Genomic DNA, 23515 nt, shown 5'->3' on the forward strand with positions numbered 1-23515 from the left:
TCAGGACACAATATTTTGAATAAATATTCTAAAATTTCTTCGTGTCTCTTGGTTATCTCATTGTGGACAAGAACAAGTAAGAGACCGAAAGGGTGTGTCCTGGTAACACGATCACTGAAATGGTCGACAGTGTTGTGTTCTGGGGGTGCCAGTTCACTTGTTTCTCTGGTAAGGTTAGGAGGGCAAGTGAGGCACTATAGCTAGTCGGGCTTGGACTCATAATCACTGAGGTGACATGGTGACTCAGTCCCTACATACTGATGTTCTTTGGTTCCAAGCGTAGTTCTGTTACAGTTCCAGACCAGAATATCTGACGGAGCCTCCTACCATCATCTGCGCTGGCTCCATCTCCCTGGCTCCCATCATCTGTGGTAATCTCTGTGATGAGGCTGCCAAATCCCAATGCTCCAAGACCTGCCAGGTGCTTCTTCGATTCCTGAAAAAGAGAGAGAGGCGCAAATATATCTGTTAGCGCAGAATTGTTTTAAGAAGCACTGATGATCGAAAACGACTCCATTGTAAACACTGTGCCAAAAGAAAGCGGAGTGCAGAGAGAAAAGACACACTTGAAGCACAAATCCAGCAAACACAGAAGTAGAGTTAAAACCGACCGGGTTATATTATCGAGAGTTTGCTCATATTTATACCAAGAGGCTCCCCAAGCTGAGAGAGAGTTACATAATGGTTCAAATAAAGTAGACAGTCCACGACTCAACGAGACGCTAAATCTGCTGAATCTGGTCTTGTATAATGTAGCCATGATGTCATTTCAGATGTTGCAGTGTTATTAATGATGTGATAGAACACAGTTAATGATGTATTATGTGAGGTAATTAGCAGTACACGATGAGGGTGAGAGCTAGTTAATTAATGTCACATGTTCTAGTTACTTGAGATAACTATAATTGGTCAATTTCAGTGGCTTTGTTGGTCTAAATCACTGACACTCAAAGTACGGCCAGGGGGCACTTGCGGCCCTCTTGATATTTAAATGTGCCCCCTTGGTGAACAGCAGCATCTGCTGCTGTTTAATTGCGGAGCACAAATATTCAGAAACATTTTTTAAATAAAGAAGCAAGCATTTATTAACCCGCAAATAAATGCTTGCCCGTTTATTTAACATGTTTTTGAACTGCCTTAAACAATCCCTGCCCCTCCCAGACCCCCTACCGCCACCCTGCTGGCATCAGTGCGGCCACCCAGTCACACCACAAACTGTAGTTTGTGGCTCCTGGACAAATGTTTGTAAGTACTCATGGTGTAAATAGTACATTTTTACGGAGCTTTTCACCTAACTATAATTGTCTTTAACCTTTTTTTACGGAGCTTTTCACCTAACTATAATTGTCTTCAACCTTTTTTTTCCAGGATATTTCAAAGGTTTTTTAAATGTAACAGGAGACATTATTACAATTCCTAACTATAACCAGAGACACTCTAATTATGTGATATTCAGCTACAGCGTTTTCAAAATGTTATGATTTGTCACATTTGCCACATAATCCATCATCTACGGCATAATCGGTAGAGTAAAAAAAAAAATGTCTAGCTAAAACGGAACAAAAGCTACTAAAAATGTGGTGACAGTGGAAGGGCCTTTGCAAAGGTTAACTCATCGTTCAGTTGCTTATTTGTGCTTTTGTTTGTTAAACTGCTTCTAATGAGATTAAATCTTTCAACAGACAGGGTGTGCAAAAAGGACAAAATAATGAAGTAATACTATCAACAACAAAAAAAGATGCTGTATATTTGCCTTTTCTTGCTGCATAATTTAGCCAATGCTGCAGCTTAATTTGGTGCTCCACTGTTGCATTATTCCGCAGGCCCCCGACTATATTGTCACTTTAATGTATGTGGGTTTTTTTGTGACTTCTATTTTTTTTTAACATAAAGCAAGTTGATTGCAAATGTTGCAGTGATCTGATCAGTGATATGATAGAAGATGTCATGAGTGATGGAATACGCGGAATAATTAGCAGTGAAGGGTGAGGGCATGAGTTCTGGTTACCTCCGGGCACAGGCCATAGCTACTTGATATAACCATAACTGGTGAATTTCTGTGATATTTTAGAATTTAAAACGTTATGTTGCTGAACATTTCACCTAACTATTACTGTTAGATTTGGGGGTCTCTAGTTGGCACAGGTAGATATTTGTGACAAATAGGGACCCTTGCCTCTAGTCAGGATAAGGGAATTACACTCCTAAAATAACCCCTGCTCACCCCCTTGGTAGCTTGGCATGAGCAGTCAGGCTTATCTCAGAGGCAGTGTGTAAAGCATTTGTGACTACATACAGTAACCCAGTGACAACACTACAGATGGACACCACACAAGGCTTTATATAAAAAAAATAAGTATACTTTATATAGAGTTACCACAAGACCATAAACGACAAAAATACACAATACTGTTACTTTAAGATGGTAGATTTAGCTTAGTTCAGTTCTTGAGATGCGACACTTTGTGTCAATGTACCTTAGGTTGCGTTGCGCTTCCACGACAAGCAATGTTGCAGCGAGGGAAATGCGGCAAAGTTCAGGTGCAAAGAAATAAAGACGTAAAGGTCTTTCCGATGCGGCATGCTTCTCTGGGATGCGAGAAGTTCTCTGTTCAATGCGTGGACTGCAGCGGTGACACCCTTGTTCTGCGATGCGACGGCAGCAGCTCCAGCGGCGACACTTCTCCCACGAGGCGTGAAGCTACCGCACAATGCGACAACTACAGCGGCGACATTCAAGATGCGGTGCAGTGCGACAGCTACAGCGGAGACACCCTCCTTCGGAGTTGCGACAGCAGCAACGGCGATATGCTTCCGCTTCGTTGCGGCACGCTTCTCTCGATGCGGTGCAGTGCGACAGTTCCAGCGGCGACACCCTCCTTCGGAGTTGCGACAGCAGGCACAGGACGGCGACACGCTTCGTTCTCGTTGAGTCGCGCTTCCTGCTCCTTGTGACACGCAGTCCCTCAGAAGGCCCAAAACAGCAGCAGGCACTTCCAAAGAACTCTGAGGGTTGAAGTCTGTTGTCCCTGAGACTTCATCATGAGGCAAGCTCTTTTCCAAGCCCTTGGAGATCCTTCACAAGTTGAAAGCAAAGTATACAAAGTTCCTTTCTATTTCCTTTGGCAGTAAGGCAACCACTGCAGGCCAATCCCCCAAGCAGCACTTCAGCTTGGGAATAGTCTCTCCTCCGTTTCTTCAGGTTCCTCTCCTCAGTAAAGGTTTCTTCTTGTAGTCCAAAGTGATCTGATTTCATGGGATCAGGGTCCCAATATTTATACCCCCAAATCCTTTGTTCTCTGAGGGGAGAGGGGCCTTTGCCCAGTCCAAACCAGTTTCTGAGCACTCTGTTTACCAGACTTCTCCTTTCCTTTCACAGTGCAGGGCAGAAACATCAGACAGGAGGTGGAGCCAGCATTGTGGAAGGCAAGTTTAGTCCTGGCGCACTTTGTTGACAGGACTCCTTCTCTTCTTTCAGTGTGCAGGGCAGAGACATCAGCGCCACCCCAGGAGGTGGAGCCAGCATTGTGAAAGGCAGGCAGAGCCCTATTCAAGGTTCAAGTGCACTCCTCCCTCCCATTTGGATGCAGATCTCTCTATTCACCACTGGGCTGACTCATCCTGTCTCTTGGAATCCCCAGCCCCGTCACTCACGAAACCAGACATAGGAATACACAACCTAGCAGAGGCAGGCTTTGGATAGCTAGACAAGCAAATACCTACTTTCTAAAAGTGGTATTTGCAAATACAGAATATTAATATCAACTTCACTAAAATATGTATTTTATTATTCTTAGTTCAGGCATACTAAACTCGAATTTCTATCATGTTCTTTGAGTCTGTTAGGATTAGAAACATGTAATAATCTAAAAGCCCATTCTGGCCTATGGAGAACAGAGAGCCTTGCAATAGTGAAAAACGAAAATGGCTGTAATTCACAATTAGGACATGCGACACACATCAGGGCTTGTCCTACCTTATACTTACAATGCACCCTGCCCTTGGGCCTACCATAGGGGTGACTGATATGAAGAAAAGGGAAGGTTTAGGGAGTGGCAAGTGGGTGCACTTGCCCAGTCAGCATGACAGTACCTGACTGCACGCAGGCTCTGCAATGGTAGACCTTAGACACATTTTACAAGGATGCTGCTTTGGATGGCACAACCAGTGCTGCAGGCCCACCAGCAGCATTTGGATCACACGTCTTGGGCACACTCAGTGCACTGTACTAGGGTCTGACAAGTAAACCAAACATCCAATCATGGAATCACTAATCCATGCACGGCACTGTGGCACTGGACAGCAGTGGCACAGTGCCCAAAGCATCTAACACCAGCAAAAATACATGAGGCAACAGCAAAAATGGAAGGGAGACCCACGCCAATGGTGCCAGGTTTAACAATTACGTTACTTTAATCTTTGTTTTATTTCAGTTAATTCCTGTCTTTTTTTTTAACATACAGTAATAATTTATTACCAACCTAAATCCAAACCACCACAGAAGGGGTTGGCTGCAAGGCATATCCTGCGGTCAGCCCCTCTGGCAAAGCCGCCACCTGCAGCCGGCCCATGTTGCACACCACCTTTGGCCGTACGCTGAAGGGGGTTGGCCACAAGGCCTGGCCTGCTGCAATGGCCGGTCCTCCCCGCCCCAAAAGGCAGCCAAACCTACGCTGCAGAATGCCTTCTGTTGTGCACAGCAAGCAGGGGGATTACCACAGGGTCTGGCCAACCTCCTGCATGCAGCAAACAACGCTGCTCAGGGCCCCTTGGCCAACCCCCCTGATGAACATGCTGTTAATTAACTAAGAAGCAAGTCAGGGGTCATGTGTATCCAATATATTGCTAGATTTCTATTATATATTGAAAAGACGTTTTGTCTATTAAATAAAACAAAAGAGTTTTTTGTACAGCAGAAAATGGCGGCTCAATAAATTACATTATTTGCCCACAGTCACATAATTTGAAACCAGTTTATGGGTCAAGAGCATTACAAATAGGTCGAGCAGAGTAGATTTCTTAAGTCACTAGACCTGACGGTCTAGTAACATTTTAATGATTTTTCGAGGCCTGCACGGGGTGCACATGTATCCCCCCACTCACCCCAGGGCCCGGCAAACACTGGGTTGTGGGCGATTCACATGGCCCCCACAGCTCCCCATGTGCTGCGGGAGCCAGCACTGCACATACCCGCAGGGAGCAGCTATTCATGCTAGTCCCTCTGGGTAGTAGTAATCTGTTGATGGATTTCCCTGCTGCTTCAGTGTGGGCAGGGAAATGGATCAAAACCTGCTCCCAGCTGGCAGGAGCATTTTTAAAGCTCCCGCCGGCTGAGGGCAGACTTGGTGTGTTCTCTGAATTTGCCAGAGTTTTAAAAAATCTCATGCCAAGTGGAAGCAAACAAACGTTTCTCTGCCCATGCTGGTACAAATAGGGAAACTGATGTGTCCCAGGGATGTGCCCTTGGGACATAGCATTTAAGCTGGCACCGGAGGACGGGGTCCCCGGAGCCATTAATGGCGAAGGGAGTGGGCCTTTAAGCCTCATGGAGAGTACCACTCGGTCCGTTCCCTTAAAAATACTGCGGGCCCAGAGTGCCCAGTGCAATAAGAGGCCTGGGCCTCACCTTAAAAATACTGCAGAACCAGAGAAATGGACCCCACCCGAGGGCAAAAATGACCTAGGGAGGGGCCATGCCCCACCTACCCTTATAAAATGCTTCAGCTTCAGGAGATTGGGTACCGGGGCTGAAACCCACAATATAAACAATCATTGCATCATTATCCGGGGGAGAGGGGTGTTAAAAAAAGGAAGCACAGCAGCCCGCACCACTTTTCTTCTTTAATTTTGCAGCAGATCGTCCGCAAATTCGTGAAATTTGTTTTTTTTTTTAACCCATTTTGGGCCCCAGGCGTGGCCCCATTGAGTGCCCACCACCAGGCCTAGGGGGTCAGGGTATCCGTACCCTGAACCCTTGTGTCTTTTTTGTGTGCATTTTTAGGACTCTGGATTGAGCCCTGAGTCCTAAGATGGCTGACACCACTTTCTAGTTCATGTGGTGGCAGCCAGCCAGATCTCAGCAGGAGATCTGTCGGATCCGTGGAGGTTCCGCGACCCCAGAGATACAAAGTTTTTGAGCATTAATTGCTCAAAAACTACTGATCGGATTTTCAGCGAATTAATAAAAGCACTCTTTCTGGACAAGATATAGCTTTCTGCCAAATTTGATGTAAATCCATTTAGCGGGTTGGGCTGTAGCAGTCTCTAAAGTTCCTGTGGAAAAATGAATGGGGAATTACGGTCAGGGACCTCCCCCTTTTCTCAGCCCATACTTGATGAATCGCCCCGAAACTTTCCATGCACAAACTAGTCGAAAAGTAGCACTTAGTTAGAAAGTTGTATAGAGATTTGTAAACCGGTTTCAAAGTTATTAGCAGCACAAAAGAATGCATTGCCTAAGTAATCAAGAGTCTAACTATACGCAGTGGCAATGGCGTAGTTTGACGAATCCGTGCGAAATGTTCAAAACTAGTTTGCAGCCCCACTCAGCTACTGTCTTGAAAGTTTTGGCATGATCCGTCAATCGGGGTGCGAGAAAAGGGGGCGTGGGGGCATTTTCGCCTTGATAATTTCAATAGGAATTTTAGACACAGCTACAGACCGAACTACTGAACAAAATTACACCAAATTTGGCAGGAAGGCAGTTGTTGGTCCAGGGAAGGGCTTCTTTGTGATTTGGTGTAAATCCGTTCAGTAGTTGTGGAGTAATTTTAGGAAATTTTCAGGTGTATATATATATATATATATATATATATATATATATATATATATAGGGATGTGGAGGATCCACGACCTCTTCCAATTTCGTGCTGAGATCGGAATGGCTGCCAACACTTCTAGCCAGGACGTGTTGGCAGCCATATTGGGGCTCGGCTTGAGTCGAGTTCCAGAAACAACAGTTACAAAAATGGTGCTGTGGTTCTAAAACATTTGGGAAGCAGTGATTTAAATTTCAACTTTACTCAGAAAATGCTGCGGCAAATCACCACCATCCAACAAGTACTAGCGAGTTTGCACCAATTAGGGTTACTAGACCTTTGCTGGCTCTACTTAGAGAACTAAAAGGAGCAGGATAGCTACATCATTTCTTTGAGATGGGGGAGACGAGGCGATGTCCTACAGGGAAATAAACAAACAGCACATGCTATTTCTGAAGTAACTCATACCTCCACTGGGATCTAAATGCGATCAGAAATCGCAGCCCAAAATTATACCCTTTGGCTTGAGACCAATTTTGCTAAACTAGCCCCTACTATGCAAATTAATAAAAATAGGAAATTACCTTCTGGCCTTTGGTTCTCAGAAGCCTTAAGGATAGATAAACAGGCATGCAGGAGGCAAGAGAGGATCTGGCGTAAAAACCATGAACTTGTCAAACAAAATAGATGCAAATCTATGATCTCATTTTTTTCTAAAAAAGTTGATTGGGGATCAACAAAGATACTATACAACAAAGATAGAAAAGGCCAGTGGGTCAAGTAAAGAATTATTTTGCACTGTGGAAAACCTAACGACAATAAAAAAAGAATCATCTACCAATTTCATCAAAAGAATTTTGTGATGCTTTGGCTCTCTCCTTTAGATCTAAGGTAGACCGAATGTATGACCAGTTCACTCATTCCATCTCAGATGGTAAAAAAGCTGTTAAAAATATTAGTGAATATACCTCCCTGTTCACATTTTCTCTGACCACTCAGATGCAAATCACTAAATTGATCTCCATGATTAAGCCAGGCTCTCCGGAAGATCCCTGTCCTCCCAAAATTTTACAAAATATTAGCAATCTTATTGGTTCCCATCTGTCAAAAATGTTTAATCAGATGATAGAACAAGGGTCTTTTCCCGCTATATGGAAGCAGGCTTGTATTTTACCTCTTCTAAAAAAAAGTAACTTGGATGCATCGGACACAGCTAATTATCGACCTATTTCGAGAATCCCACTCAAAGAGGATTGAGAAAATCATGAATGCGGAACTTGCTACTTTTATCGCAACTAATCAAATTCTAGACCACAGCCAGTTTGGCTTTAGAGCGAACCACAGTACTGAGTCAGCTTTTACTAAGCCTGCAGAGGAAATCCGTTCCTCGCTGCACAGCTGTGGGTCAGCAGCCTTGGTGCTGCTGGACCTATCCGCTGCATTTGATACTGTGGATCATTCTCTTCTGGTTCATCGTTTATAAGAAATTGGGATAGGAGGTAAAGCCCTTGCCTGTTGACATCATTCTTATTGGAGAGGACTCAATCAGTTCACTTGGACAAATTCAGGTCGGCACCTTTTTCTCTCCCATGTGGTGTTTCGCAGAGCTCATCATTGAGCCCTAAACTCTTTAATATCTATGTGGCAGAATTAGCACCACTGATAAGAAGCTTCAATTTGATTCTGACATCTTATGCTGATGGCACGCAGTTGGTGATCTCAACAGTGAATAAGGACACAATCACTCACTAAAACTTCACAAGTGTATGCTGTCCTTAAGCCACTGGATGAGCACTCATTGCTTAAAGTTAAACTCAAGCAAAACAGAGGTGATCATGTTCAGAATTCTTTTTCCTCCTTGATCACCAGCTTGGTGGTTCAGACAATCTGGGCCCTCCCCCTACGCCTGTAGATAAGGCTAAAAATCTTGTGGTTATTATAGATGAAAAGCTTAGTTTTAAAGCTCAAGTCTCTATGGTTGTTACGTCTTCATTTTTTATGATCAAGACTATTAGAAAAATTCTGCCTTTCATTCCCAAGCCGTGTAGGAAGTCACTAGTAACCTCCTTAGTCTTGTCTAAACTTGACTATTGTAATGGATCAAAAAGATGAATTGGGGAGGGAGGAGCCTAACCTTCAACACCATCAAGGAATGGAATTCTCTTACGTTACATTTAAGAAAAATCACTCCCCATCTAGAATTTAGGAAACCATTAAAGACCTACCTCCTTCAGCAGTAGTGGTATTCAGTACAGTATGTTATTCTGTAAGCGCCAAGACACCCAGGCGTATTAGTGCGCTGTACAAATTTCATAAACATTAACATCCCTTGCCGTTTATACCTTTCAGTCGAGTCAGACCAAAGCATTTTATACCACAGTAACAATGGTTTTGTGGTGGGGTCACAAACAAGGAGTTAAAAAAGTCCTACCCATTATGATATTGAGATTCTTCCCTTACGGCTCTATCCCCATAGCTACAGGAACATATAGCATTCATCATCTGAAAATAATTCTTGTGTTGCTAGAGTCATTCGAATTCATCTTTATTTCCACAAACACTGTGGCTTAAACTTCCTTTATCAAGTAATGAAGTTAGTTGTGAATAACTGTAGTTTTTGCCAATGGAAGTGATTATTGACACACTAAAACAGAAATAGATTTTTGGTTATAAAACCATAACATTATTCAAATGTTTCCCTGGGGATAGGATTACACCACCTCTCGGAGCTATGCCCTAGTTCTGCTTTAGAGATTGTCACCACTTCGATATCCTGATGGATTCTATTACAGGACCGGAGGCTTCAGATTATGCTTCTCTTTCTTTACTGTAAAATTCACAGCAGCCAATAAACGCTTCACATAAAGCTCCGTTCATAATTTTATCACTCCACAATTTTTCCTTTGTCTTAGTCCTTGCAGGACAAGAATAAACCTTGCATATCCTCTCTAAATAATCTAAGAAACATAGAACACAGGCACAGAATGTTGATGCAGTATTTCAGTGGATTCAGTGAATTATGCAACATTTTTAATGGCTTCTCATTTTCTTGATTTTGTTAAACACCAGGGAAATCGTATGTATATATGTGCATGTATGTGTGTGTGTGTATATATATATATATATCTGTCTTTCAGAGTAGCTCATGTACATACTACCTCGTAGTCCGAATCAGTTGCTGTGTATCCATCCATAAACCTAATGAATCACATTGTGATACTCGTACTACGCATCCTCTGTAATCAACTTTGAATTGGAATTGGGCACTCAGGCTCCGTTCCTCTCTGAGATACAGTCTGGTCGGACTGAGAAATGCAAACCGCTTCATGTATTGATAAAACTGTTGATAGATTAATGGAGCTGTGTTCTGTCAATGTTCAATCCGAGTGGGAAAATGGAGCTCTCATAATATAGGATCAAAAATTAGCTAGCATTCGCGCCAAGAATTTTCAATTCTATTAAGGACACGGAGGCTTCGGATTATGCTTCTCTTTCTTTACTGTAAAATTCACAGCAGCCAATAAACATACAGTTTCATAAAAATAAACTACAAAGACCATGATGCTCGGCCTAAGCCACGCCTCCTTAGCCCTCATAAGAGCCCTGATAACCGTCCCAAGTTCCTCTTTCTTTGCTGCTCACAGCAAGAGATAAGTGCCATGCTCCCTATTTTCATTGAACTGATTTCACGATTAATACGTTTATTGATGTTGCATTTACTTGATAGCAGTGTTTTCTAACTGTCTTAATGTTGCGCGGTGCTCAGCGCTAGTTCTGGCCTTAAATTTGAGGGTTTCTGCTTATTTCACGGGTACTCCCGTGTTTCTGCTATGTTCTAGTCAGGAGCCGGTATCGGCAGTGTATGGAGCGCTCCGACGCTCAGAATCGGAGCCCCGCTCGTTCAGTTGGCATCATCGCGCCTAGGCGCGCTCAGTACCGGGCCGCGCTGCGGTACATTTCTCCCTCCTCCAGCGGCATAACGGCCGGTTTAGGGACTGTGCAAGGCTTCCCTAATCGCCGGGCGCATCCAGAGCCTTGAACCACCCGGCCAGAGCATGTAGTATGAAGCGCGCCCGTTGGGCTACATCCTAGTAGGATTTGGGCACGCGTTGGGGTACACACGCTGTTTGCCGGTTTTCCTTCCCAGTTTAACCGCATTTGGTCGTTTTGGCTGTGGAGAGTGACACCTGACAGGTTGTAACAGCAGTTTGCCTAAAAGGAGTGAGCACACGCTCCATATATATCATTTATTGGCTCTTAAAAGAATAAGATTACAGCATTGCTAGGGGGTCTGGTACTGAGTTAGATCATGGACTGTGTGCAGTGGGGCTGACACCCACCCCCCCTTACTCCTCTGGTGCGTACCTCTTGTGGAACTTAAAATTACCTCACTGTTGTGTAGTTATGGATGAGTGGGTGTATTTTGATGAGGAGGCCGGGGAAGAAACTTATGAGGAGCAGCCTGCAGCTGCTGTGGAGGACAAGATTGTAGAGGCCCTGGTTGCTTCAGTCCAGACCTCAGTCAACAAGGCAGTAGAGAGCACAGTACCTACAACTGTGCAACAAGCATTGGCGGCTGCGCTTAAACCAATCACCAAGCAGCTGAAGAATTTTGCGAAACGCCACGGGTTTACGAAGGATAAGTCAGTAAAAAATTCTCCACCAGCTACTAAAGAAGGCAACAATGACCAATGGCCACACACTGACGCGTTAGGTTCCCTTCCGTCTGCATCAGGGCAGGGCAGGATCATGTGTACACTGGCAGTGGCAAAGCTAAGAATAAACAGCCCTATGTGGACACAGACACTACTACCACCACAGGTACTGATACTACGGACAAGGATGAGGAACCGCCCCCGAAGAAGAAGGCAAAGAAATCCGCCTCTTCGGCTTCAACTCCTCCTCCTAATACCCCCTTTACCTTCAACCCCAGCGAGATCGTTCATCCTAGATCTTCGGATTGGGTTCCAGCCACTACAGTGGCGGAATACCTTCAAAAAAATATTAGGAAGGGGTTTGATAAGGAGGTTTGTAACCGTTTTCCTCTCCCTCACCAAAGACCCCAACACCGCCAAAACCAATCTTCACGAAGGCATGAAAGAAGTAGCCGAATGGATGAAACATAGCCGCCTAAAACTCAACTCAGACAAAAGGGAGGTACTCGTCCTAGGATCTTCTCCCTCAGCTTGGGACGACTCCCGGTGGCCTTCCGCGCTGGGCGCAGCACCCACACCCACTGACCATGCACGTAACCTTGGCTTCATCCTAGACTCCTCCCTCTCAATGTCCAGACAAGTCAACGCCGTCTCGTCCTCCTGCTTCAACGTACTTCGCATTCTCAAAAAGTTCTTCCGCTGGATCCCCCTCGAGACAAGAAAGACTGTCACCCACGCACTGGTCACGAGTCGACTGGATTATGGCAACACACTTTACGCCAGAACCACAGCAAAATTACAGAAAAAACTCCAGCGCATCCAAAACGCGTCAGCGAGACTCATATTAGACATCCCACGCCAAGATCACATCACCGAACATCTAAAAGACCTCCACTGGCTCCCCGTTAACAAAAGAATGACTTTCCGCCTTCTCACCCACGCACACAAAGCCCTCTACAATCTAGGACCCGAATGCCTCAACACTCGACTGGCCTTCTACAAACCCACCCGCCAACTTAGATCGTCCAATCATGCCCTCGCCGCAGTCCCGCGCATCCGGAAATCCACCATGGGTGGCAGATCCTTCTCCTTCCTGGCTGCCAAGACCTGGAACTCACTCCCCACCCACCCCCGCCTTACCCAGAACCACTTCTCTTTCAGAAAAGAACTTAAAACCTGGTTTTTCGACCAATAATGAACCCCTTCCCCCAGTGCCTTGAAATCCTCTGGGTGAGTAGTGCGCTTTACAAATGCCTGAACTTGAACTTATCCCGACCTTGCCTACAAGGTGGCAGAGACTCCGGAAATAGATGTTAGCCTATTGACATTTTTGAAAAAAATTGCAAAAGATCCTAAGAAAGGGATCGACCGCGCCTGGCGCGGTTGTCAGGACAAGATGCTGGACGTGGTAGGTCCATTGGCGAAGATCCTCGAGATGGCACTGCAGGCCAAAGAATCCAACATGCCGGTTGACCCAGATATCTTAGCAGGTTGAACCCAGAGTACCATTTGTTTACTAGTCAACGCTAATTGTGCACTGTCCACGGAACTACGCAAGTCCCTATTAATGAGGATGGACTCCAATCTGACAGAGCTGGCGGCGGCGGAACCGGGGCCCTTAGCTGAGGGCAACCTATTTGGTGAACGTTTCGTGAAGGAGGTCTCCAAATACGTGGGTACCTTCACTTCGCTAGATAAGGCTCAGGCCGGGATCAAACGTGTGTTTCACCAACAAATTTTTAACAGGGCCGGACGAGGCCGGGGACGCTCGCCAGGCCGCTTCGCCAACCAAGGTCCCCCCAGAGGTGATTTCGGACGCGGTCGAGGAGACTGGGATTCGACCAGATGTGGTAAATTCTATCCCACACGACGCCGGTTCTCCAAAGGCAGATTCCAAGGAGGAGGCAACAGGGCAGGTTTCCACGCCCAGAATTCAGCAGGTGAGCGTACTCTATTGTTTTCCTATTCCATTGGGAGGGTCGCACAAGACACTTCCTTCACGAATGGGGTCTCCTGACCCAGGACGCGTGGGTTTTGCAAACTGTTCAAGGGTTTCAGCTAGAGTTTTAGGAGACACTCAGTCAGATGACCAGGCCATGGACTCTCCATTTTTCCCAACAAGAGAGAGCTTTTATAGACAACGAATAGAAGAATTGCTTTGCAAACATGCCATAGCTATGTGCGATTACAGTCCACACGGGTTTTGCAGCAATATCTTTTTAGTTCAGAAAAAGGGAGGAGGTCACAGACTAGTGTTAAATTTGAGGGAATTCAGTTACTTCCTGGTCTACAACCATTTCAAGATGGAAGGAATCCATCTCTTGGCAGATCTGCTGCGGCAAGGCGATTGGATGGTCCGCTTGGATCTCAAAGACGCCTATCTATCTATTCCCATTTATCCTCCAATTTCAGTGGAACAGATGATGGTTCGAATTCTTGGCCCTTCCTTTCGGGCTTTCCTCGGCTCCTTGGTGCTTCACCAAGGTGATGAAGCCGGTGGTCCCACATCTTCGAGAGCAGGGAATACGCTTGATGATCTACCTGGACGACATCCTGATCATGGCTCAGAGCCCGGATCTGGTGTCTCAACATGTGCAAATTACCATTTCATTGCTTCAGAATCTGGGATTTGTGATCAACCAAGCCAAGTCGGCCCTGAACCCGTCACAATCGACGGATTTTCTAGGCTTTGTAATCGATTCACAGGCGGCACAGTTGAGTCTTCCAAAATCCAAATTGAAAGACATAAAGAAAAAGATTGTTTCTCTTCTCAACAAACAGATGATCTCACTCAGGACGGTCTCCAAAGTAGTGGGTTTATTGGCATCGTCCGTTCAGGCGATTTTTACAGGGCCCCTTCACTACAGGGCGCTACAGAGATTGAAAATCCAGCACCTTCAGAGAAGTCTGGCTTATTCAGACCTGGTTCCCCTGCCACAGGAGGTGAGAGACGAGATGCAATGATGGTTGAGCCACGTAGAAGCGTGAAACGGCAGAGCCATTTTCGGTTCGCTGTCCGAGGTGATTATAGAATCCGATGCCAGCCGTTGGGGCTGGGGAGCGCGCTGTGGCGCAGTTTCAACAGGAGGAAGATGGGCTCCTCAAGAGTTGGAGTTACACATAAATTGTCTAGAACTCCTCGCAGGATCCTTCGCGATCAAGACCCTCTCCCCGCAGCAGACCCCGTGTTGCATTCTCCTTCGAATGGACAACGTCTCTGCGGTACGATACATAAACAAGCTGGGGGGGGACGAGATCGTCCATACTGGTGCAAATAGCCAAGGATTTTTGGCATTATTGCCTCAAACGGCAGATCACGGTTATAGCAGAGTACATCCCGGGACAGTCCACCGTGATAGCGGACTGGAACTCGGGACATCTTCGGGATTACAGCGATTGGCAGCTGCACCCCAGAATGTTTCTGTGGCTACAGGACCTTTGGGGTCCTTGTCAGATCGACCTGTTCGCATCCAGGCTGAACAGCCATCTGCCCAAGTTTTTCAGCTGGAGGCCGGATCCAGCAGCGTCAGCAACGGATGCTTTTCTGCAGGACTGGTCGGGGACGGTGAACTATGTGTTCCCTCCCTTTCTTCTCATTCCACGGGTACCTTCACACATTCTCAAACAGAAAGCGGAGGTGGTCCTGGTGACGCCTCTGTGGAGGTCGCAACCTTGGTTCCCGCTGTTGGGGATGTGCTGCGACCTCCCCAGGATGTTGCCCTGGTCGGAGTCCCTTCTTCTGGGACCTCTGCTGGAACAACATCCATTGATCCTGTCTCAACGCCTCGCGCTGATGGCATGGAGGCTTTCAGGCAACAGTGGAATTTGCCTGGAGTTTCAGGAACGGCTAATGACTTCATCAAACAGGCTTGGGCCCCTTCCACGAGAAAAAGGTATTCTTCAGCCTGGAAGGGATGGTTATGTTGGTGCGTGGAACGGGACTTGGATCCTGTGGGGGCAAGCCTTTCACAGATTGTGATTTTTGTGTCGGAAAAGGCGGCTAGCGGTTTGGCCTATCGATCGGTGAATAATTTCCGATCTGCTATTTCCGCGGGTCACTCCCACATTGAAGGGAATACACCCTTTAGTATGCAAACTCCTCAAAGGCATACGTGTCGCAAATCCTCCCAAGCCCAAGTATTCGGGACTGTGGGATGTTTCTTTAGTAATCAAACTTCTTGATAGTTGGCCCTCTAATGACTTGTTTTCAAGGAAGCAGCTGTCTGCAAAATTAGCTATGCTACTATACTTATCGGCTTGCAGGAGATCATCGGATGTACGTGCATTAGATATTACAGGTAGAGTATTTACTCCGGAGGGAGTTTCTTTTACTATTACAGGTCGCACAAAAACACTTTCTAGACAGATTGACTATAATGCCTTTCATAGTAATGCTAAACTTTGCGTTGTTCAATGCTTGAAAGCTTACGAGGAGTGTACTCGTTCTTTGAGACCGACTGGGGTTACCCAGCTTTTGATTGCTGTACAAAGCCATTTAAACCTGTGTCCTCAGCCACTATTGCGAGGTGGCTTAAATTGATCATGAAAGAATCTGGGGTTGATGTTCAACGGTTTGGGGCGCACTCGGTGCGTGGAGCCATGGCTTCAAAGTCATTTTTGTTGGGAGCAAATGTGCAAGATATTATGCATTGTACCGATTGGTCGTCTGAATCGACCTTCAAACAGTTTTATTATAAGCCGGTGGGAGATATTGCATCTGTTGTGTTTGATACAGCGTTAAACTAGCATAATCTGAAGCCTCCGGTCCTGTAATAGAATCAAAAATTAGCTAGCATTCGCGTCAAGAATTTTCAATTCTATTAAGGACACGGAGGCGAGGATTATCGCACCTCCGTGGGATAATCCTATGTTCAATATATGATCATGCTTACCCGCCCGTTATAATATGATTAATACTGGTTTTATACAGGAATTACGGGTTGTTTATATTTGTTTTTCTAGGCAATGAAAAGTTGGAACGAGGTTCCCTGTTATTCCATGTTGGAGAATTTTATAGACTGTTTTGGATTATTGGACTTATTCTGCAAGTTCGAGCAAAGAAAGAGGAAGCTGGGACTGTTACCAGGGCTCTTATGAGGGCTAAGGAGGCGTGGCTTAAGCCGAGCATCATGGTCTTTGTAGTTTATTTTTATGAAACTGTATGTTTATTGGCTGCTGTGAATTTTACAGTAAAGAAAGAGAAGCATAATCCTCGCCTCCGTGTCCTTAATAGAATTGAAAATTCTTGGCGCGAATGCTAGCTAATTTTTGATTCTATATTATGAGAGCTCCATTTTCCCACTCGGATTGAACATTGACAGAACACAGCTCCATTAATCTATCAACAGTTTTATCAATACATGAAGCGATTTGCATTTCTCAGTCCGACCAGACTGTATCTCAGAGAGGAACGGAGCCTGAGTGCCCAATTCCAATTCAAAGTTGATTAGAGAGGAGGCGTAGTACGAGTATCACAATGTGATTCATTAGGTTTACGGATGGATATACAGCAACTGATTTGGACTACGAGGTAGTATGTACATGAGCTGCTCTGAAAGACAGATATAGATATAGATATATATATATATATATATATATATATATATATATATACACACACACACATATATACATACGATTTCCCTGGTGTTTAACAAAATCAAGAAAATGAGAAGCCATTAAAAATGTTGCATAATTCACTGAATCCACTGAAATACTGCATCAACATTCTGTGCCTGTGTTCTATGTTTCTTAGATTATTTAGAGAGGATATGCAAGGTTTATTCTTGTCCTGCAAGGACTAAGACAAAGGAAAAATTATGGAGTGATAAAATTATGAACGGAGCTTTATGTGAAGCGTCGAAAGAGTAGGTGTTAATGCAGCTGAATTATTAAAGAGATTAATACAGTAAAAGGAATTGTTTTATGGATCAACTCTGCCCTATTGACGAAGTTTTAATATGAAATAGTAAGATATATCTGCCTACATCCCAGATGCCAGAGGGAGACAGACATTGAAAAACGAACTCTCTTAAGCCACCACCCACCTTGCCGCCAACACTCACAGGTAAAGAAACAATCATGTTAGTGGTTTCTCCACTGCACTGGTAGATTAACGGGTTCCTCCATCTGCTGCAAGACGAGTCTCTATCAACTCTTTTCTAATCAAGTTGTTTTCACTCGGCCTGGTCTCCATGTCATTTTGGCCAGTATGTGTAACAAGCTAAAGTATTTAGGGAAAAGCAGTTCTTTAAGTTCTGTGGAAATAAAAGGGGACCACACTTCTCTGTTTAGTGGGGAACATTATTAACTTCTCCTTACCCAACAGATGCCATAATCGGTACAGCCGGACTTTAAGCTCTGGGATCTTGACGGTATCACAGATGGAAAAGATTATTTGATGTGCCTCAAATAGCGCAAGAGGCATCTGTCTGCGCTTTAATGATCGTAGTGCCACTGTTTGTCTGTTAAGAAGGCCATACTATATTAACAAGGAAAACCTGTTAACTCAACTGGCCCGGGATATTCATAACATACAAAACAAATGGTCCCATAAGATACAATTCTTATTTACACCTTATAGAAACCTTACTGGTGCTTGAACAGATCTTTCACTCATGAAAAACAAAGAACATTTATTTGATCTACATTCGGTTGAATGCAGGGATGTTTCTCCACGCCCTCCAGGGTGATATTACAGAGCTCAAATGAGTAAACTCAACCAATTATGAGCTAAGCTTCTCTCATATAGGGACTGAGAGATGGGATATTTTGGCGAATTACAAAATTGTGCATGAATGAATGGAGCAGTTCGTGGTTGATGCCCAATCAATCAGTGTGCGAAACAGAGCTTTCATCCACTACAATGTGACAAGAGTTTGAAGTAGAGACAGACCATTAAAGAGATACAATAGCATTACTTTTAGATGATGTTATGGTTTGGTGAGTAAAGAGGAAAAGGGTAACAAACTATTATTATGTCCCAATTCTGAGTCGAAATCAGCAGTACAGGCAAAAATTAAAACTGGCTTTGCTTCTTGGGAAGGAAAGCTCAGGTCCAGAATGTTTGTGTTGGTTTGGTTCTGGTCATTAATCAGTATTTGTACAGAGTATACATACGTAACGGACAAGTGGCATAAGCAACAACTTTAAACTTTGTGAGGCAGTGCTGAAGAAGCAGTGTTCGAGTCTGTAGGTACAGTGATCTGAGTTAACAAAACAGCTTTTTGAGGGGAAAGAATTTGGACATAGTGGCACAACTGAGTGCGTTGGCCAGAAATGTTTTAGAAAGGAAGCCTCATAGTGAAGAAACATGTTGGGCTACAACAATATGGAAGCTGAAAATTGAGCCTTTATTGAAAACACTACATCAGCTGGGTTAAACTGTATCCTGAATGAAGACTGACTGGACAGACCACCAATGCATCACCTTCCTTATCACCGACGCCATAAAAACACCTAAACCCCAACTTAAGAAACCCAAACAATGGAAAAAGAAAACTTACGACATTAATCTCAATTTTTGACATCCCTCAGCAACAATGTATTAACGCCGCCAACGGACCTTACAGATGTCCATGACCTCACAAACCACTACAACAACTCAATGACTAGCATTTTTGATGCAGTTGCGCCCTTTCAGCTGAAAAGACTGTCCTCTAAAGACTCCAAACCATGGTACAACAGGTGCCTACATTAACAAAAGACGCAACCTGAGACTAGCTGAACGGGAATGGAGATCCTCGCCATGGCTAGAGCACCTTAAGCAACGAAGATCACAGAGGAACACCCACAACAAACACATCAGAATCTCAAAAGCAAATTTCTTCAAAGTTTAACTAAAGAATGCCAGAAATTGCCCAAGAAAACTTTTTAAAATTATCAAACATTCCTCTCAACAACCCATCGCCTCTACATTACGGCCCAACTCGCAACCAAACTGCAACATATTTGTCCCCTACTGCCTTGAAAAATCTAAAAATATAGAAAATGAACTCCAAACAGCAAATTAACACCTCACAATGATACCTCCACTTACACCCTATGTGCCGCTTTCTGTACAAACCCCTAACCAACTCGGACTTACCCACAAAAAACAAAGCATCTTGGAACACTTTCAAAACTTTTGACGAAATGACATTCTCAAGAACTTAACAACACGTAAACCATCAAATCACTTCTGCGACCCTTTTTCCAGACAACATCTTCAGCGTGATCAAAACTTCTCTGGACAAAAATAGTGAACACCTCACTACTACAAGGAACACTTCTGAACTGCCTTAAAGAAGGCCAAATACCACATTCTAAAAAAAAAAAAACACAGCTAATCGCACAATCCAAGATCCACTATTCCTACCCTAGCAAAACTACTGGAGAAATGCGTCCATTCACACATAGCTCAATCCCACCTCATAGACAAGTTCTAATCACGCTTCCAGCAGGACCATAGCAGGGAAACAGCCCTGACACACATTGTCATTGACGCGCTCAGAATACTAGATCAAAACGAATCCTGCCTCCTAATCCTCCATGACCTATCCTCGGCCTTCGATACGGTCAAACATTATAGTCTCCTGGACTTAGTTGAACACAGAATGGGTTTATATGGGGCTGTCCTAAAATGGTTCACCTCTTTCTTACACAGCTGAACGCAAAGAAACAAGATAAACCAATCGCTGTTCACTACCACGGTGGTCAACCTGGGAGTCCCTCAGGGTTCCTCCTTATCACCTACCCTCTTCAATCTATTCATGGAGCCCTTAACAAAAATTCTGAAACTCTCCAATGTTCATTACCTCATATATGTGAATGACACCCAACTATACCTAACAATTTCATTCCCAGATGATATGTACATACTTAATACAACTCTGCAAAAAACACACAACTAGCTGGCCAGAAAACACCTCAAACTTAAGGCACTCAAAACTGAATTCCCCCTAATTACCCCACCACGAGGACACGGCAACATTGAAGACTGGATGAAACACTTAACAGCTTTCAACTGCAAATCACAGATCATAGATTCCACAAGATCACAGGGAATAACACTCGACAAAAATATCAACATGCAGGAACATATCAGCACAGCCACCAGAGGAGCAAACTATCATATGAACATTAGAAAACTAAAACCCTTCCTCCCCATCGAAGACCTCAAATCAGCCATGCAAGCTCTAGTGCTATCCAGAATAGACAATGGGAATACAACCTTATGTGGTCTGCCGAGATCCAGACTGGCTTCACTAGGAGCCCCCCCTCAACGCGGCTGCAACACTTGTCACCGGCTCCAAAACAAACAACCACATCACCCCTGATCTAAAGGCACTGAACTGGCTCCCTTATGAGGCAAGAACACAGCTTAAGAGGAGGAGCGGACAACCCAGCTCTGCACTCCTCCCCTTGGCGTGCCTCACATAAGAAGCTTTGGAAATCCCTTGATGCTTCTTCCTTTTCATTTGATCCCCCCTAAAAAAGCTACTCTGCAGTATCTGTACCATCGGTAAACTCTCTAGCTGTCACTGTTTATGTAATGGTATTCGTTAAGAATCTCGGGCAGGGAGGCTATGGTCATACTTACATCTAATGGCACTCATCAGACTCGACGATTCATTCGTTGGAGTTGTGTGAGAATGTAACCCTGGGCTCTAAAAGATCTTGTTGTATGTATACCAATCTGCATCCATGTAACAATTGTGAATTGGACATCATCCTTGGATTTTGATATGCATCCTTATTCTGTATTTTATTATTATTGTTATTATTATTTATTATTAGTTACTATTATTACTTAGAACTTTTTGCATTGTACGTATTTTGTATTATGCTTTCATCATGATCCATTGTATGTAACCTTTAATGTTATTTTGTGCTCATTTCATTTCATTCATTCTTTGATCTATTTGTTTCCTAATAAAAACGATTTGAAATTAAAAAAATAAAAAATAAAAAAAATTAGAAAAAATTGCCTGCATGACACACCAAGGTATTTAGCCGATAAACTTGAATTATCAGGTGGTAGCAGAATGTTGAGAAGCACCAGCACCTCGGAAAAAGAAAACATACAACCGTACTATCTCTGGACTAGCACCTAGAATCTGGAACGCCCTGCGCCCAGATATCAGAATGAACCCTTCAAGCACTTCCTTGAAAAAAGAAGTCAGACTGCTTTTAATGAACAAATCCTTACCTTGATCCAAACACTTGATTTAGCTCACCAACCAGGATCTGCACCTGATTCCAAAGACGAATGTCTAACACACTCTTGAGTACTTTCCAGATCCCCTACTAGTATTGACACCATTTATGCTTTCCCTGCTATCAACTCATATTTTAGTCCTAGTTTATCGAGCTATTTGATATACATTAGTAAAGCGTTCCGATACACTTCCAGGGTCTAGTTCGTGCTATATAAAACTTTTAAAATAAACAAATAAATAGCGTGCCACTGACGTAAGCAAGTGTTTCAGCACTTCACATAGGGATAATCTGCGCTATGAAAATATTGTAATACAATACACTGCTCAACACATGTGCCAGCTAATAACTATCTAGCTCCATCATGCACAATTTCATATCTTTACTGAGAGGTGTTGTGACATTAACTTTGGACAACACATTTTCATTCCTTTTATTCCTCAATACTGGTCTTCCCTTGTCCAGCACACATATCACCCCACCCCCGGGCGGATGACCCCTCTGGTACAATCTTGTCCACTACTTAGCTTATCCTCCACTACATAACGCTGGTCCACTTTCCGTCACAAACATATCATCCCTGTGTCGTGGAGTACAGCATACTCTGCTGTCACACAGGATCGAAGCTCTTTTTCTCTATCTCCATCTGCATCTATCCCGGCTCTGTCTCACTCTCATCCGCCTGACCCCAGTGTCTTTGACTTAGATGTTGCCTGCCTTTTATGTCCTTTTGCTCTCACCTCGTCCAGGACACCCCCTCTCCCCCCCCCCACCCATTCAACCACCAATGCCATGCCCCCCCCCCCACCCACCCTTCAGTCTGTGCCTTTAGTCCTCTCTCTCCAGTGCCCCTTACGGCCCCCTCACCCCAGTCTCAGCCTGCAGCACACTTTCGCCCCAACCTTTCAGTTTCTGCCTGTGTCTCACTCCCTCGCCCCCTCCTCCAGTCTGGGCCTCTGGTCCTCTCTCTCCCTCCCTCTCCAGTGTCTTTCACCCCCGGTCTCCCCCTCCATCACTCCCTCGCCCCCATCCTCCAGTCTGTGCCTCTGGCCCCCCCTCTGCCCCAGCCCGGCTCACCTTGTCCAGCACGCTCTCGTCCTCCAGCTGCCCCGCCTCGTTGATGTTCCCGAAGAGGAAGCCGGTGAGGGAGAAGGGCCGCTCCTCGTCGCTCTCCGAGTCCGACATGACGGGGCCCTGTCAGCGGGCCCCTCCCCGCGGGCCCCTGTCACCTGGGTCCCTCCAGAGCCCTTTCCTGCCCTGAGTCCCTTCGGGCTCCCTCGCGTCCGCACAGACCTTGCCCCCTCAGCCCCGCTCCCGGGCCTCCGCGGGCCCCCACCGGGCACCCCCACCCTGTCCCGGCCGCACTGAAGACAGCTCCCGCCTCCTGTTTACTCGCGGCCTGCGGTACGGCGCTGCCCACACTGACCCGGAAGCAGTCCCTGAGGCCCAGCCAATCCCAGCAGCGGATCCGAGGAGCATGGACAGAGAGAGCGGACTCGCGTCGGACGGTGCCAGAGACATAGAAGAGGGACGCATGCTGGCGCTGCCGGGCGCGGGGGCGGTCTCCATTGGTTCATTGACGCAGCCAAGTCAAGCAAAGCTTTATTTGGGTCTGACAAGGCCAGAAAAGCACAACTAAAGACAAGTACAACACAAGTCACGGGGTTCAAATTTTGCATTAGTAAAATCCATGTGCATTAAAATGTTGTTAGAAAATTCCTAAGGAAGTTTAAAAATATAATAAATATTTTTAAAGTACACATTTGTGACACTTAAGATATAATAAAATCAGATTTGTAAAACAATCAATCACAATGGTGCAGTAGGGTGTTTGATTGGGCGAGCCCTAACTTTAAATTAGCTCGGCATACACACCATATTGTAAACAGATAGCCAGACTGAAAA

General features: G+C 44.9%; 1 protein-coding gene across 3 annotated transcripts in view; it reads right to left on the reverse strand.

The window, feature by feature from the left end:
* Positions 1-23016, reverse strand: part of LOC147663817 (transcription initiation factor TFIID subunit 1-like) — a 382030-nt gene extending 359014 nt beyond the window's left edge. For 2 of the 3 annotated variants that reach the window (XM_086950182.1, XM_086950180.1), the window contains exons 1-2: positions 22688-23016; positions 328-436 (exon numbers count right to left, since the gene is read on the reverse strand). In XM_086950182.1, coding sequence (XP_086806308.1) covers positions 328-436; positions 22688-22795 — 217 coding nt within the window. In that variant the 5' untranslated portion in view covers positions 22796-23016. The remainder of the gene's footprint in view (positions 1-327; positions 437-22687) is intronic. The other variant, XM_086950181.1, reaches the window with a different exon arrangement.
* Positions 23017-23515: the final 499 nt, after the last annotated feature.

This window comes from Lissotriton vulgaris, unplaced genomic scaffold (genome assembly GCF_964263255.1).
Source record: "Lissotriton vulgaris unplaced genomic scaffold, aLisVul1.2 SCAFFOLD_220, whole genome shotgun sequence".
Lineage (NCBI taxonomy): Eukaryota > Metazoa > Chordata > Amphibia > Caudata > Salamandridae > Lissotriton > Lissotriton vulgaris.